We start from the raw sequence: 18,117 nt of genomic DNA, 5'->3' as shown, positions 1-18,117 counted from the left end.
TGAGGAATCTTAGTTCCCCCCACTAGGGATTGAACCCGCACCCCCTGCACTGGGAGCACGGAGTCTTGACCACTGGACCGCCAGGGAAGTCCCCCTTTCCACTGGTTTTAAACCTAACATTCTCGGTAAGAGGAACCTAGGGGGTCCAAACCCAGACAAATGCCTTTCCTAAGCCTCCCTATGGGTCTCTACTAGTCAGCTCCAGTACTGTCATTAGCCCTGTCCTACACCTCAGAATTGGCTTGGCAGAACCTTGTTGGGGAGTAGGATAGCAATGCCATATCCTCATGACAGGTGCACAAGCAAGTGGCAGAAGACCAAGGTCTTAGCACAGTTAGCTTTGGGGCATGGTGGGTGGGTCTCTAAACTCTTGGTAAAGTGGAAGGATGGGGAACAGTATGCCTATTCCCAAATCCTTCAAATAAGCTCTTGTTATCAGGGAGATTCTTGGATAACTTTGGCTCCAGTCATCAACCAGAATATTTCCCTGTAAAGGCCTGAACATTATAAAATTAAAATATGATGAAATCTTTGTTCTAGGAATTTTCAAATAGATACAAGACATGACCTCAATATCTTAAACTGCCTTCAAATCTCCTAAATATTTTCCCTTTGGAAAAGTCTACTCAAGTGTCTCTCTAAAAGATTCTCCAACCCTGTGATCTTAAGGGTTGATAAAGGGACAATTTGGTTCACCCAATAATCAGATTAAGAAAGGTATCCTAACTCTGAGGCAGGAGAGCAGGTATTTTGAACTGAGGTAATCTGGGGACTAAAACATGTAGCCACACTCTTGTCTCAAGACGGAGAAGAGAGCAGAGGTTCAGAGAGAGGGTCCAGTCTTAGGACCCAAGCTTGTAAGGTAGAAACTGGCATCTATGGGAGGTACCAGTTTCCAAGCCAGTGATTATACTGACAGGCCTTGTCTTAGATATGCCCTTTAACATGAGACAGAAACAGGCACTCATTTTTCTTCTATGGGGCAATTAGAGCCCCTAGAGAAGCGGGCACAGCTGGGGAAAACGCACACGAGGAGGCACAACCCGGCAGTGGGGCTGACTTGAACACATCCAGCGAGCTCACGCCCACCCACCCCGTCCTCCTCTGCGCGGCCCCGCCTCCTACGCAGCCGCTTCCGGCCCAGAGTGGAGGGCGGGCTGCACGCTCCCGTTGCGCCTGCGCGGGAAGTGGGAGGGGGGGCGGGTTGTCAGCGCGCCGGTGCAGTGCGGCAGTAACAGGGCGGCTGCTGTGGGACTAACCTCCCTTCTCTTAGTGTTGGCCCTGGAAAAGGAACGATGGTGCTGGATCTGGATTTGTTTCGGGTGGATAAAGGAGGGGACCCAGCCCTCATCCGAGAGTCGCAGGAGAAGCGCTTCAAGGACCCGGGACTGGTGGACCAGCTGGTGAAGGCAGACAGCGCGTGGCGACGATGTAAGTACCGGGACGCGCGGAGTATCCCCGGATGCCAACCGCAACTTCGTTGTTTGGACCTAGTTACCGCTCCTGAGGTTCCACCCTTCATAAGACCCCCTCCTAGGTTGCGGTGGCTCCGAAGCTGTCCCTGTCCACCCGGGGGGCCGGACCGACCCACTTTTCTCCTCCGTCCGGGCCCTGCGACCTCCCTTCCTGGCTAGCTGGGTGCGGGTCGCTGCTTCTGAGTCTGGGAAAGGAGCATGGCGCGTTCGCATCAAGAGCTGTCAAACCTTCAGCCTCAAGGATAGCCGGAAGAAAGCCAGGGGGGAGGTTTGGGGGGTTTCTCCTTTCCAGCACTTATCTTTGGTCGCCTCCTGTCTTTTTCTCATCTTCAGCAAGGCCAGAGTGGTCTCCCTCTATCTTGATAGAATCAAAGGTTCCAACCTGACTGAGTCACATCTGCAGCACAGTAGGTTCACTCCGTCCATATTGGAACCATTTTGGGACTGTGGAGGCCGCTCCTGGCTAAAAACAGTGATCCCGGAGCTTTTGGGAAGGCCATCCCCCTGAACTGTGGGCAAACTTTTAAGAACCGAGAATAGTCTTACGTAGTAGCTCAGACATGGGCAGAGGGGTGCGGTGAAGCAAGAAAAATCTTGTAATTATTGAGGCTGTTTAAAGTTTTCCAGTGAACACACTGGCAGAGTTGGGCTAGATCCTGGAACTGGACTGGGCATCTTCATGAGGCTAAATAAAACCATAGAACCCTCTGCCTATCAATCTCTGCCTAGGCTAGCTGGAGTAGTCACTAACTGGCCGGATGCTGTCAAACACGTGATTTTTTGTCTGATGCAATAGGTCTGCCACCCGCAGAGAGACAGGTTTATGACAGCGCACTGCATAGGCATTCGCTGTCCAAAAGCATGGATTTATATTAGGAAAGTTGATTTTCCTAAATATTATAAGTATCACCCGTGTAGGGAGAGAGTCGAAGGAAGAGTTGGTATTGGGTACCAGGAGAATATTTGCTTAGCTCAGGTTGTTTGCTGATTCTGCACATCACAGTCAAGCCCAGTGTGGTGGTGATCCCACCACCTGAATCTGAATCTGAAGTTTTGAGTTGCAATGGAATTAAATTAAATTGGAGTGAAAAAACTAGACTGGACACTGTTTTACTGAGTCAGAAGTCAGAAGTATCAGATTTTTGTTTCTCTCTAGCCATTGCCCAGCTGCTAAATGACTTTGAATGTGTTACCTAGTCTCTTGGGTATAATGTACACCTCTGTGGGAAGTTCTGTTTTTTACCTGAGGAGTGGATATGTGCTGAGGGGATGAATTCTTCAGGGACAAGGTTGTGTTTTATTCATCTGTGTGTCAGTACCCAGGGTATACATATAGATACAGGATATACATATACACATGTGTACATATAATCCCAGTACCTAGCACTGCACCTGGTCCTTGTTAAGGGCTTGACAAAGGTTTGTTGAAGTCATGAATATCTTCTGTGTTCAGGGTACTGTGCTCTTCCATATGAAAAGCAGTTGATGTAGTTTATTTTCAACATATTTATTGATTTGATTCTTTTCTACTTGACATCCCTAACCAGTATTCTCTTTGCAGCTACGGGGAGTTAATGATTTTTCCCATTGCTGGCTGCTGAAGGTGGACATTGACAGATTTTGTTTCAAGATTCTTTTACATCTGAACGTCTGATCAGAGTTTAGGGTTCTTCTATCCTTAGCTGCAACCCAGAGCCACATTAAGAAATCAGACCATGTTCCCTGAATGAGGACACAACAAGCTTCAAAAGGCCCTCCATTACAACTATACCCATTTGTCCGTCTGTAGACCTTCAAGGTTTAGGGCTCTGTGTAGAACACAGGAATCTGCTATGACTTGGAGTCAGAGCACCACATCAGAGTTTACCACAGCTCTTGTAACTTCAAGGATTCAAACTGTGATTTCTTCTTTTAATTCAGAGTAATATAATGAGGACACATTTGGGCATATAATAAGCATTTGTCTTGACTACTTCCAAAGTCAGTAGATTTCCATGTATCTTGAAATCTGCCACTAACTACAGGAATTATCAGTTGAAGTTGTTACTTCCTCTTAACCCTATTGCACATGCCTTAAACCAGGCCCTTATCATTGGAAAAACTTTCTAAGTGCTTCCTTTGACCCCAGTCTCAGCTAGTCCAGGGCCACACCTAGGACATATGATCCATATACTATCTTATATATTTCTGCTGTGGCATTTATATTATTTTTATATACAACCTTTTAAAATTTATTGAGATGTAATGTATTCAGTAAGTTCAGTAAAGGGCACAAATCTTAATGTGCAGCTTGCAGAATTTTACAAAGCCATACACCCATGTGACCACCATTCAGATCAAGATCTAAGACGTTTGCAGTTCTCCGGGGAGGCTCCCTCATGCCCCTTCACTGTCACTTCCCTCCTCCAAAAAAACAGTATTTTGTCCTCTATCACCATAAATGACTTTTGCCTGATTTTGAACTTCGTATAAATGGACTTATATAGTATATAATTTTGCATGTGACTTCTTTGTCTCAAAATTATGTCTGTAAGATTATTCCATGTTATTATGTGTAGCAGTGGTTGGTTCTTTTTCATTGCTGTGTAGTACTCCATATATGTAAACATACCAACCAATTTCATTGATGGACTTTCAGATTGTTACCACTTTAAGGGTACTATGAATAATGTGCTAGGAACATTGTGTCTTTTGGTGGACGCAAGCACTCATTTCTTTTGGGTATGTACCTAAGGGTGGAATTGCTAGGTCACAGAGTAGGCACATGTTTAGGTTTAGTAGATATTACCTAATAGTTTTCCAAAGTGGTTGTAATAATTGATACTCCCATCAGTAATATGTAAGAGCTCCATTTGCTCTACAACCTTGCCCTTGATATTGGCAGTCCTTTTAATTTTAGCCACTTATTCACACTGATTCCAGAGATGGAGAACAGATTAGTAGTTGCCAAGGGTTAGACAGGGCAGGGGAAAGGTAATGGACTACAGAGGGATGATAGCAAAAGGAATCTCTGTGGAGATGGAACAGTTCCGTATCTTGAGTGTAGCAGTGGTTACACAGATCTACACATGAGATATCACACAGAACTACAGGCACATGCAAATGAGTACATGTAAAACCACTCATCTGTTCTCCATCTCTGTAATCAGTGTGAATAAGTGAATGAGAAAGTAGTTATATAGTTTGTGCTGAAGTTTAGTTTAAATTTAAAGTTTGGCAAAACTTCAAAGAATAGCCATGTCTAGGCGCTGTCTCATCTCTAGTCATCATTTTACCTGTCCAAAGCTTAATTTTTACCATATTGTTGCTAAAGCTTAGATTCAGGAGGTCCAGCTTTTGCAAATCAAGGTTAGACTGATGAATCACAACACCAAGATGTTAATTTGGGCCAGAATACCTATGCAGGCTGATTAGTGCACTGTCTTCCCCCAAAGAAACCAAAGTGTAAGAAATTGAATTCTTCTCAAGGCTGCCAGATGAGCGTTGTATCAAAGCAAAGGAAATAACATTAACCATTTCTAGCATAGAGAAGTAGCAACCAAGTTCATGGGAATAGAAACTTGACTGACTGCCTTTTTTTAGATCCTGGTGCATACCACATAGTTTCTTTAAGTGAATTTTAAGATAATTGAACAGGTTATAGTTATATGAGTATTTTCCAGTTTTCTCAGATGTGTTACTCTGTCTACAGTGGTATCGTCCAGGTTATGATACTTTTTAATTTCAGCCCCAGAATGGCCTTTTCATTGTCACCAAATGCTGGGGAATAACACAACTTTGTGAGGCAGATCCTTTAGCTCTGCCTGTATTTTGGCCTTGGGCTGAGATCAGTCCTAAGGAGCCAAGATTAGGAATGAGGTGTCTTAGTTATGTGCCTATCTTTGGTATATTGGGTTCTTTATTCTTCAGGCAGATTTCAGGCAGACAACTTGAACAAGCTGAAGAACCTATGCAGCAAGACAATTGGAGAGAAAATGAAGGTAAGAGAACTGACTAATACCCTTGAGAGCTTGAGCAGAGGTATTTAATCTTATTCTTAGTTAATTCATAATTTCTAACGTAGTGTTTAATTCCATGAGCTACTGGATTTCTTACCAGAGGGGGAAAGTTATTTTAAAAAGAAAGAGAGGAAGGCAGGGAGGGAACTAAGAGGCATTTTCAAGGATCAGTGAGTCCACCTTCTGTCTGCAGGTATGTTTTAGTCCGTTCTTGCTGCTGTAACAGAATACTGTAGACTGGGTGGCTTATAAACAGCAGAAATTTATTTCTCACAGTTCTGCAAGCTGGGAAGTCCAAGATCAAGGCACCAGCAGGTTGGTGAGGGCCTGCTTCCTGGTTAATAGATAGTCTTCTTGCTGTGTCCTCATGGCAGAAGGAGCAGGGAGCTCTCTGGTGTCTCTTTCATAAGGGCACTAATTACATACATGAGGGCTCTGCCCTCCTGACCTAATCACCTCTGAAAGACCCCACCTCCAAATGCTATCACATTGGGGATTAGGTTTCAACATATGAATTTTGGGGGACACAGACGTTCAGTCTATTGTAAGATAAGATTCTTGCCGTACAAGTCATTCATTGTCTGTTCTGTTCTTAATAAAATGAATTCCACCAGTAATCCTTTCCAGTTATTTCTTGAGCTCAACCTACAGTGCCAGAGAGGTTTTCCTGTTGTAAATTTCAGATTCTTTATCCCAGTGTAGTCGTGCTCTTTATTTAAAAGAGCACAGATATTGAGTCCAAATCCTAGACTCTTGGTTATGTGACTTCAGGCAAGTTAACTTCTGAGCCTCAGTTTTCCTGTCTATGAAATGACAGTTCTGACACTAACCTTTAGAATACAATTGTGAGAACTGAAAATTTCTAATATAGAAAACCTGGCACAGTGCCTGGAACATTGTAGTTATTTAGCTATTGAGAGTAATAGTGAATGGCAAGTAGTACTGGCCTTCATCCAGTATATTCTTCCTGTCCTTGAAGAATGTTAAGTTTCAGCTTAGCTTTACTTTGGTAACCAGATTAGTTTGTTGCAGGGGAGGGGGGAGGTTGGTGGGGTTTTTTTTTGCAGTACGCGGGCTTCTCACTGTTGTGGTCTCTCCCATTGCGGAGCACAGGATCCGGACACGCAGGCTCAGCGGCCATGGCTCACAGGCCCAGCCACTCCGCGGCATGTGGGATCTTCCCGGACCGGGGCACGAACCCGTGTCCCCTGCATCGGCAGGCGGACTCTCAACCACTGCGCCACCAGGGAAGCCCACCAGATTAGTTTTTAATCTTTCTTCAAAAATACGCTCTTAGCCTCTTAATCATTTTTTTAAAAAAACATGTTAATGCACCCTACAATCTGTCTCATTTTTAAGTTGTAAACCTCTAAAATAAACCAAAAAATTATGAAATTTAGGAACCTGAACCTGGAAAGACCATAACAAAAGGATTCCCTTGGGGCCTTCCCTGGTGGCGCAGTGGTTGAGAGTCCGCCTGCCGATGCAGGGGACGCGGGTTCGTGCCCCGGTCCGGGAGGATCCCACATGCCACGGAGCGGCTGGGCCCGTGAGCCATGGCCGCTGAGCCTGCGCGTCTGGAGCACAGGCTCCGCAGCGGGAGAGGCCACAACGGTGAGAGGCCCGCGTACCACAAAAAAAAAAAAAAAAAAGATTCCCTTGGACTCTAGCACCTTATCCTTCATGATATTCTGTATCCTTCTCTTTAACACTATTTTGTTACACTTTCAGCATGTGACAGGCTGTAGAAATTGATATTGATGATAATCATACAGTTTTCTTCCTGTGGAACTCTTGACACTAAGTCAGGTACATGTCAGCAACCCCATAATTATGTTAATTTCCATGTATACTTCTGCCTGAGTGTTCTTTGGGGCATATATACGGATAGTGCCAGCCAAGTATTTTTCTTAGCAAGAAGATGGTAGTATTTTCATCTGCGTTAACGTTCTTAGGTTCCCTTGACTGCTGGCCCTGCAAGGAGTGTTCTCTCTTGCTATCCATTGAGATAGTACTAGCAGTGCTTTAATTTGTATAGCACTTGAAAGCATTCAAAACCCTTTCATATACGTCTCATTTTGGTTTTGATCTTTGCTGTAAACGTGGAGTGTAGGTAGTACATTTGTTAACCCTATTAAAAGGGTAGGGTAAAGAGGCCTAGGAAATTAAGGGGCTTGCCCCAAATGGTGCCATCAGTTAGTTGCAGAGCCAGAACTTGAACTCAGAACTTGAATTTGCTGCCCTGAGGGATTATCAGAGAGGAAGAGGGCCTCAGCTATCTTGGCTACCAAATGGAACATCTTGAGATTTAGGCCATTTTTTTCTACCTCAGCAGTCTATGCCTGTTCTTATCAAGACTCATTCTGATATTGTCAGATTTTTCCAGCTTTTAAAGATGATTTTCCTTGAATCACTGTCTTCTCCCTTGCTCTGGATAATGATTAGAAATGATGATTTGGAAGAATATCATAAAAAAGGGTGAGGAGAGAAACTGGAATGGGAAAAAATCTAGTCCTGGGTATACCCTTGCTGTTTTGCCAAGTTGCATTGATTGCTCTAAACGTGGCTTTTTTCCTCAAAAATTGTGTTTCTTTGGCTTCCTAATATTCCTCATCCCATCCATTTTTCCTCTTAGCCGCAGGCCTAAGGGCTGGGTTTGTTCTTAGTAGGTAGATGGGGATTCACAAATTGACACACAGGTGTCTGCCCAGTGCTGGCTCCTGACCAGCACTGAGTGTTTTCATACATTCTTGGGGTCATAACATCTATGTCCATGTCAGACATTTTCCTTCTCAAGTTCCCGATGGTATCAACCCTCTGACCTGGATTGGTTAATCAGTCTGTCCAGGATCAGAAAGCTAGACAGTGTCAGAACAGGGACTTGGAACGTTAACTTCTTGCTTCCAGTTCACTAATTTTTCTCCCATGCGTTGCATCTTTTAGAGACTAAGTTATGTAGAAAGTTCTGTAATTAGTTTATATGATATATTAGTTTGGTGTACACTTATAAAACTATGTCAGAAATTTTTCTTTATAATTAGTTATGTTTTTGTTTGTTTGTTTTTCTTTCCCATAGAAAAAAGAGCCAACGGGAAATGATGAGTCCATTCCGGAAGATGTATTAAATCTCGATGACCTCACTGCAGACACTTTAACTGTAAGTTATTGTCCTTTTCCAGGTTAGGATTTCTGTTCTTTTAGTTTTGTTCCTAGACAAGCAAGTCCTGACGCTCTGCTCCACACAGCACTGTGGCATCCTTGAATTTCTGCAGCTGGGACATGTCCCCATCCCCTCTTGTTAATCTCACTACTTGAGTATTAGATAGCAGAGATGGAGACAGGTGGAATGGAAAAGTCAAGAGTAGGAAGAAGAGAAAAAAGGAACTGAAATATGTTTGGTTTAATAACTCTATTTCCACAGAGTCAGTAATTTTTCAATTTTTTGTAATTCAGTAAATATTCACTACAATGGGCCTAGAGCAGGAATTTTCAAGTTTTTTAGTCACTGAACCCTTTCTTAAAACCTGCAACACAGGGACTTCCCTGGCGGTCCAGTGGTTAAGACTTTGTCTTCCATTGCAGGGGGTGAGGGTTCGATCCCTGGTCGGGGAGCTAAGATCCCACATGCCTCACAGGCAAAAAACTGAAAAAGCATAAAACCGAAGGAATATTGTAATAAATTCAATAAAGACTTTAAAAATGGTCCACATCAAAAAAATCTTTAAAAAACAAAAACAAAAACAAAAAAACCCTGCAACAATAGCAAGAGCATAAACCCAAAAAAGCAGAGTTGCTGTGCTTGAAGGGCAAGGTTGGGGTGTTATTCCTGCCCTGCCCTACCTGCTAAGGGTCCCCCCAGGAAATCAGAGTACAGTTTGAAACACCTGCAATAAGGAATACAAAATGAGCTTAAGACAAGGTCTCTTGCTCCTAATAAATTTATAATCTTCCTAGAGAACAGTTACATATAGGATATAATAGCATGCTGAATTGGTTTAATCAGGAATATCAGAAAGTGCAAGTTAAGCTATGGTATTAACACTCCTGAGATATACAGGGACAAGAGGAGTGGCCAGAATTGATCCACCTCTGCCTTAGGCACCCTGAAAGAAAATGCCAACGGATTTGTCGGGCAAAACTGTATATATCCCTGTGTGAAATAAATCTCAGTTCTTTGAAAGCCTCCAGTGTCAATTTTTAAAATGCTATTACAAGAGTTATCATTAGAGCCCAACAAGGTTGGGGCAACAGTCTTTTTCCTACTCTGCCCTTGACTTGCTGTGGCCTTGGACGGGCTTGGCCTTGTTCATCTACAGAACCTGAAAGTCTCACAAATCAAAAAAGTCCGACTCCTCATCGACGAAGCCATCCTGAAGTGTGACGCCGAGCGGATAAAGCTGGAAGCAGAGCGATTTGAGAACCTTCGCGAGATTGGTAACCTTCTGCACCCCTCTGTGCCCATCAGCAATGATGAGGTAGGCGTCGGTGCCACAGTGAGCGGCTGCCTTGCGTCACCCCTCTCCTTTGGGAAGGGGGCGGAGTGGGAGGAGGACAGTGAAAGTCTGGCACGCTCTGTATAATAGAAGCAGGCTCTTTGTGTATTCGCTCTGCCCACCAATTGAGAATTGAAAGAGTCAGATCCCTGCCTGATTGGGAAGTAGCAGAGACAGCAGGTAGGTGGAGACTCCTGGCGCGGAAATCTCTTCTAAATCAGGCTGCTGTCCTCCATTGCGTGTTGCCCATGGTAGCAGCTCATCTCGTGGGAGGGATCTGCGAGATCAGCCTCACCCCTCACCCACACCCTGCTGAGAAGCTGCAGGTTGAAGGGAAATCTGCATGATAAAAGTTTCCTGCCGAGTGGGAGCTTCCCCAGCACAAAGCTGCTCTGAGCCCAGCCTTTGTTCCCTGACACCCCAGCCGTGGCAGGGCCCATCTGTGCCTCTTTCATTCATTCCCTGGTGAAGGGACATTAAACTCACTGAGGGCTGGGGTGGCAGACTCAAGAGGTCAGGGCCCTGAGCCCGCCCTTGTGTGGCCCTGGACCAATGAGAGCCTGGAAAAACAAAAATCTGCATTCCCCTCCGTACCCCAGGCAGTGCAGATTGTCCAGGGAAGGGTTTTCCCTGTATAGGATTTTCAAGGAGTCATTTAAACGGGTATAAAAACGAGAGAATACTACAGATCTTTTGGAAAATCATGATTTCAGTTCCATGGCTAGAATTGCCTCTAGGACTTTATAAATTATTATTTCTCTATTGAGCGCAGATTCTCTAGCAAATTCCCTTCTCTAGTCTCTGTACACAAGGGCCAAAACCTAGTGTTTGAGTTAAGCAGTGACTTCACAAAGCTCTAGTTCGTTCTTGGAATAGGGTTCGGAAAGATGGAGGTTGTAGAATTCAGAGCTCCTGCATCTTTGTCTCCTGGTCTCGTTTGCTTAGGACGCCGACAACAAAGTAGAGAGGATTTGGGGTGATTGTACCGTCAGGAAGAAGTACTCTCACGTGGACCTGGTGGTGATGGTAGATGGCTTTGAAGGCGAAAAGGGGGCTGTGGTGGCTGGGAGTCGAGGATACTTCCTGAAGGTAAGAGTCGGCAGCCAGTGAGGTTGGTTATAAAGAAAGAACTGAAAAAAAATTGCAGAAAACATAACCCACTTAAAGAGGCCCACAAATCCGCCTTTCTACTACAAACTTACTGGCAATTAGATGCAATTCTCTTTCTAAGGCAGGAGAGTGCTTGTCAGGATTCCCTAGAACAAAAGCCACTGAGTGATCCTCCATAATGAATATGTTTTGCTGACTGAATTAGAACAGTCTGTGCCTTTAAGGAGCTCCGTGTAATTGGACAGTCAGACAAGTAACAAAGAATCAAAAACCCTCTGTGATAAGTGCTCTGGTGTGAGTAGCCCAGGGTGCTATAGGAACGGGTAGGTGGAGGCAACACACCCAGATTAGCTGGGCAGAGGGCAGATGCGCTCAGGGAAGCCTTCCAGAAGGACGTGGTAAAGTAGTTTTGGAAACACTGTCCATATTGGTATGTTCTACGTATACAAATAAGTCCAGTGTTTTAAGAGTTAGCACAGGAAGACTCTCCCACGCACCCTGGGTGAACAGTCCTTTTCCCTTGATTGGTATCTTAAAGGGAATGCTCTTCAGATGATGTGCTGTGCATGGCTGTTAAGAAAGAGTCTCTTGGGCTTCCCTGGTGGCGCAGTGATTGAGAGTCTGCCTGCCGATGCAGGGGACACGGGTTCGTGCCCCGGTCCAGGAAGATCCCACATGCCGCGGAGGGGCTGGGCCCGTGAGCCATGGCCGCTGAGCCTGCGCTTTGGGAGCCTGTGCTCCGCAATGGGAGAGGCCACAACAGTTAGAGGCCCGCGTACGCAAAAAAAAAAAAAAAAAAGAGTCTCTTGAGTCAGTTGTTGGATCCATGGTCTTTGTGGCCTCCTGTGTGCCCCCAGTTGCCTCTGGGGGTAAATGCTAGCAGATGAACGTGATGGCAGCAGAACCCACTCACACAGTGCTGTGTCTGCTCCTTTAGGGGGTCCTGGTGTTCCTGGAACAGGCACTCATCCAGTATGCTCTTCGCACATTGGGAAGTCGAGGCTACACTCCCATTTATACCCCCTTCTTCATGAGGAAGGAGGTCATGCAGGAAGTGGCACAGCTCAGCCAGTTTGATGAAGAACTTTATAAGGTGAGTAGCCTGAGGCAGTGTGGCAGAATGACTCCTAAAGGTATGAAGTTTAACTTCAAAGACACAGCAATGCTGTCCAGCAGAACTTCCTGCGATGATGAAATGTTCTGTATTGTGGCTATCGAGCACTTAAAATGCAGCTAGTGCAACTGAGGAAGTAAAATTTTAATCTTTATGAATTTTAATTTAAATGGTCACATGTAGCTGGTGGCTACCATTTGGACAGTGCAGACATACAGCCTATTTTATCTTTCCCCAGATAGTTTATGTGATCTGTCTAAATTGAGCATGCTTTAGCACCATGAGCTTAGAAAAGAAGCTCATATATTATTATTAAGCTTGGACAAAAGGAAATTGTAGAAGTGGCTGATCTTCCCGTGTCCTCCCACTCCTGACCCCAGACTGGAAGCTTCCACAGGGGGAGACATACTTTCCTTTGGATGGATGTGGCTTCCAGTTTGTGGCTCTTTCTCAATCATGAACCATCTCAGGGAGAGCCAGCGGATTTGAGTTGAGGTGCAGAAGGTGATTCTGAATCAACCAGCTTTAACATCAGCTGTAGCTCCCCCCCCACCCGAAGTCTACGCCCAACACTCAGGATTTCTAGTGTCTCTGCTAACGGCTGCCCATCGCAGCTGAGTCCACTTCTCACCTGTCCCTCTCCTACAACCCTGTTCCAGGGCAGGGGGGAACGACTTTGTTCTTATTGGCTGTTTCCTCCCAAAACCCATGTAGCGGGTAGTTAGACAACTGCTCCTGGCCTCATCTGATTTATCTTATGTAGAGAGATGAGTTTAACAGTCAGAACCTTCTTCCCACTAGGTCCTGTTGGTGAGTTCAAAGGTATGTTTTAATTCAAGATGCAGTGGGAAACAAAATGCTCTCTCCAAACACTGAGCATTGGTACAACCTTGGGGTCCTCCTCTTCTTCCTTTTAATGAGAGGAACATGTGCATTATCAGATGAGACCTGTTTTTATCTTTTCCCTTTGTTTCTCATCTCAACTCCCAAGATTGGATGGATAATCACTGACAGAACTTTAGAAGGATGCCCTGCAGGTAACACCAGGGAGAAGCTTATATGGAGGATTATGAAAAATATTAGGTAGCAGGTGCTCTGCGTGTTCGCAGCATTCTCCATCTCTTATCCAGATGCTTCTTGGAGCCATAGGCAGGGAGAATCACAGGTCTCCATAGTGAGGAATTTTGGCTGGCACTTTTTGCCTAATAACCTCAGTTTATTAATTCTCTAGAGCAGGGCTGTCCAACTGAACTTTCGGCAATAGTGGAAATGTTTTGTATCTGTCCTATCCAGTGTGGCAGCCACCAGCCACATGTGGCTGTTGAAATGTGGCTCATGCAAGCCAAGGAATTAAATTTTCATTGACTTTAAATAGCCATGTATGGCTAGTGGCTATACCATATTAGACCGCAAGCTCTGTTGTTTTTACATTGTATGGGAATAGCCTCACACGGGGCTAAATTCCCACTGTTAGGTAGCAAGGTAGTTTTCCACATTTCCAAACAGTGGCCTAGAGGAAGTTTCCTCCCGTCTTTTTTTTTTTTAGTTAAAGTAATACCACATGGCAGAAAATTTGGAATTAGTGGGGGGAAATCATCTTCTTTCACATTACCTACTACAATTGTCATTTTTAATATTTTTGTGGGAGCTTTTTTTATACATGTATCATTTTCTCATACTTCTAACCACAATATATGTAGATTGCCTTTTTACTTCACATTATATCAGAAGCATTTTTCAGTGTTGCTACATGGTGTTCGTAACCATCGTTTATCAGTGGTTCCATAATATTACCTGGCATGGACATAGACTGCCCAGCGCTTCCCCTGTTGAATATTTAGGGGGCTCCCTTTCTTTTGCCGTCAGTAAGTAATGTTACAATGAACTTTGTCCTGTCTATAGTTTTTTTTTCTTTTCCATTACTTTCTTCAGCTGAATACCGAAGTGATTCTTCAAGGAGTACAACCCTAGATCAACTCATAAGCACCAAGAGAGCAGAGACTATCTCCTTTTGCCCCGCGTTGGCAAAAAAGGACTTGGCTCTTACTAAATGCCTCACAAACATTTGTCAAGTGGATTAATTTATACTGCTACCAGCTCAGGTTTTATTGCACACCTGCCATCACTGGCCACTATACATCATTTATAAGTATTTCATTTATTAGATAAAGTAAAAATAGTATCAGAGGGAATTCCCTGGCGGTCCAGTGGTTAGGGCTTCACGCTTCTACTGCAGGGGGCCTGGGTACTGGTCAGGGAACTGAGATCCCACAAGCTGCAAATGGTGAAGCCAAGGGAAAAAAACGCAGTATCAGAATATTTTGTCTTCTTTTAATTTGCATTTCTTTGATCTCTAGTAGGGACCCCATTTTGGACTGACCCATTCCCTCCCATGTCTTTTTAGCATCTCCTGCTCACTCCTGGGCAGGGATTGAAGAAAATTTGTCCTCCCATCACTCAGATCTTCTCTGTGTGATTTGTGTGATCTTTGTGATTTCTTGCTTGAGCTGAGGTCCTACTCCCTCACTCTTAACTAGTAAATATTACCCTCCTCTGACAGGTGATTGGCAAAGGCACTGAAAAGTCTGATGACAGCACCTATGAGGAAAAATATCTGATTGCCACCTCCGAACAGCCCATTGCTGCTCTCCACCGGGACGAGTGGCTTCGGCCAGAGGATTTGCCAATCAAGTATGCCGGCCTGTCCACCTGCTTTCGCCAGGAGGTGGGCTCCCACGGCCGTGATACCCGTGGCATCTTTCGAGTCCATCAGTTTGAGAAGGTGAGTAGGCAGATCAGGGTGAGGGATGGGACCCTTCTATCTCTCCAGGGCTGTTATAGAAGAGATAGAATCTGTGTTGCTCAGGCCTACCCCAGCTCGTCTTTCCTCTCGTTGCCTCCATCTGGGTTTCTAGGGAAGAGCCTGAGAAGCACATGGTGGAGCGGCTAGAGCATGGACTCTGGAACCAGGCTGCCTGAGTCCTAAGGCCAACTCTACCACTTACTGCTGTGTAACCTTGAACAATTTGCTTAACCTCTCTGTGCTGTTTCCTCCTCTGTCAAAGGAAGATAATAGTAGTACCTACCCCATTAGGCTACTGTGAGGATTAAACCAGTTACCACGTGGAAGGTACTTAGAATGGAACCTAGGGGTAAGACAGGAATAAAGACACAGACCTACTAGAGAACGGACTTGAGGATATGGGGAGGGGGAAGGGTGAGCTGTGACAAAGTGAGAGAGAGTCATGGACATATATACACTACCAAATGTAAGGTAGATAGCTAGTGGGAAGCAGCCGCATAGCACAGGGAGATCAGCTCCGTGCTTTGTGACCGCCTGGAGGGGTGGGATAGGGAGGGTGGGAGGGAGGGAGATGCAAGAGGGAAGAGATATGGGAACATATGTATATGTATAACTGATTCACTTTGTTATAAAGCAGAAACTAACACACCATGGTAAAGCAATTATACCCCAATAAAGATGTTAAAAAAAAAAAAGAAAGAAAGAAAGTACTTAGAACAGTAGCCGCACGTTATGTGGGACGCTCTCTACACAAGCATTCGTTCTTGCTGCAGCCCCAGCCAGTCCAGTTCAGCCCCGATCTCTCACCAGGGCCCCAGCCCCGCCTGACTCTCAGTGGAATAGGAATAGGTCTTCATTGCTAGGATAATTCCCACTTCAGCCTTCAGTTTATTCACCCCGTCCCCTTGTCACTGTGCCCTTGGGTCCCTCTTTGCAGATTGAACAGTTTGTCTACTCATCGCCACATGACAACAAGTCCTGGGAGATGTTTGAGGAGATGATCACTACCGCTGAGGAGTTCTACCAGTCTCTGGGGATCCCTTACCATATCGTGAATATTGTCTCAGGTTATCAGCCTCCCTCTCCTGCATCCCACAAACACCACCCTGACCAGTTGAACTGCCACACAAAGAAATAGCTTACAATCCAATTAATTGCCCACATTAATTAAAATATCACACTCTTTTCCCTTGGGAGTTCTTGGTGATAAGAATATCTGGGCGTGATTTCCCTCCTGGGGATAACATGTGAACTAAAGAATTCTTTGGGTTTGCTAAAGGTTAGCCTTCTGAAATACCATCCCTCCTTCATGAATTCTAGGGGTTTTTCCTTACAGGTTCTTTGAATCACGCTGCCAGTAAGAAGCTTGACCTGGAGGCCTGGTTTCCGGGCTCAGGAGCCTTCCGTGAGTTAGTCTCCTGTTCTAACTGCACAGACTATCAGGCTCGCCGGCTCCGAATCCGATACGGGCAAACCAAGAAGATGATGGACAAGGTAGATGGCCCCTGGGGAGGCAGGAAGCAGGGCCTTCAGCTCAGAGTAGGTCCATCTTATTTCTCAGCCCTTGGAGGACATTATTTCCCAGTGTCATGGGAAAATCTGAGCTTCTCAGTCTAGACCAAAAAGGGAATCTGAAAGTGACTTCACTGAATCAGAACTGAGTCCTTTTAGATAGAAACCTGAATCTAGCTCTATTCTACAAGGTAATTCTAGCTTTTCTCTTCTTGGCTTTGTTTTCCATAACTCCAGATAAAGAGTAATCCCCATTTGTCTACACAGAACAAGTTGGAGGCAATGTCTCCCCTCTTCTCACCCAAGAAGGTCTGGGTTGTAAGCTTATCTCTTCAAACCCAATTTCCAGGCCCTAATCTTTTCCAGGTCAGGGACTTGAAAGGGGTTAAAAGGAGAAGCCATTGAGTAGTCTCTTCCCTCCCTCAAAGGGCCCAACTCTCCTCAGTATACTGGGACCTACCACTTGTCACTCATGGATACATGAGGAATCTTCCTGGAGTTATCTCATAAGCCATAAGTTATCTAATAAGCCAAACAGAATTCAAAGGTTTAGAGGTCACTAATATGGGTAGAACCTGTTTTTTATTTGATTTTAGATTTGGATTTGGATAGTTGCAGTTGGGGGAGTCTGGCTGAGTGGATGGTTCCTGGTCATCAGTAAGCCCAGCTAGGGGTTGAGTGTAACTGCTCCCTCTGGGGACCCTCTCCTCGCAGGTGGAGTTTGTCCACATGCTCAATGCCACGATGTGCGCCACAACTCGCACCATCTGTGCCATCCTAGAGAACTACCAGACAGAGAAGGGCATCCTCGTGCCTGAGAAATTGAAGGAATTCATGCCACCAGGTGAGGCTCCCAGCCCAGCCCATCTTCCTCCTCTTGTCTGTCTTCCTGCTCTTCTAAATAGTAAGCCCCTTTCAGAATGCACCAGGTTTTCTTGTTCATACACGGCCCCCAAAACTCTGCCTGTCCTCTGGTGCTGGGCATTGCAAGGGGCAAGGTTGAAAAGTAGCCAGTGCCGGTATGAGCTTCTATTTAAATGCAGCTAAAATTCAGGCTGGGAAAAAAAGGAATAAATGAAAGCAGTGCCTGCCTCTTTGTCTTGTGTAACTTTCCCCAGAGGTCCCTGGGCTTTGACTCTTGAGGAATGATGGGTAGTTTGGTTGGCTGTTTCCTTTCAGGTCTCCAGGAACTGATCCCCTTTGTGAAGCCCGCACCCATTGACCAGGAGCCATCGAAGAAGCAGAAGAAGCAGCATGAGGGCAGCAAAAAGAAAGGGGCAGCGAGAGATGTTGCCCTGGAAAGCCAGCTGCAGAATATGGAGGTCACTGATTCCTGAACATTCCTTTCTCCCACTTTACCAGGCTTCCATTTCAATTAGCTGCAATCTCAGAGCCTGCCCACAGGCAGGGAAGCCAAGCACGCACCCATCGCCCACCCCGTGTGACTGCATTGCCAAAAGGGGAACCATCTGCCCTGTACAATGCAGTGTTCCTCTTTTCTCGCTTGGGCATAGGATCTAATCACCAATGACTGATGAAATCATGTAATAAAGCACCTCTGAGGGAGGCCAGGACTCTTCCTCAGTCTTCTGCCCAGGGCTTGAACCCTGTC

The 18,117-nt window shown here is 45.2% G+C and overlaps 1 protein-coding gene across 2 annotated transcripts; it reads left to right on the top strand.

The window, feature by feature from the left end:
- The first annotated feature begins 1,206 nt into the window (after nt 1–1,206).
- On the top strand, nt 1,207–18,072 carry SARS1 (seryl-tRNA synthetase 1). 2 transcript variants are annotated; one of them, XM_019919913.2, is made up of 12 exons: nt 1,207–1,431; nt 5,385–5,455; nt 8,550–8,630; nt 9,790–9,948; nt 10,912–11,055; nt 12,014–12,169; nt 14,751–14,972; nt 15,931–16,060; nt 16,330–16,487; nt 16,743–16,814; nt 17,220–17,349; nt 17,685–18,072. In XM_019919913.2, exons 1-12 carry the CDS (start codon nt 1,296–1,298, stop codon nt 17,840–17,842), a joined length of 1,617 nt encoding a protein of 538 aa, XP_019775472.1. In that variant the 5' UTR covers nt 1,207–1,295; the 3' UTR covers nt 17,843–18,072. The 2 variants fall into 2 exon arrangements, with proteins under 2 accessions (XP_019775472.1, XP_019775471.1); XM_019919912.2 differs by lacking the exon at nt 16,743–16,814 and having other exon boundaries at nt 1,208–1,431.
- The last annotated feature ends 45 nt before the right edge of the window (nt 18,073–18,117 follow it).

The sequence above is a fragment of the Tursiops truncatus genome, chromosome 1 (assembly GCF_011762595.2).
Source record: "Tursiops truncatus isolate mTurTru1 chromosome 1, mTurTru1.mat.Y, whole genome shotgun sequence".
Lineage (NCBI taxonomy): Eukaryota > Metazoa > Chordata > Mammalia > Artiodactyla > Delphinidae > Tursiops > Tursiops truncatus.
Note: the sequence above shows the minus strand (reverse complement) of the source record. Positions and strands in the feature narration are given on the sequence as shown.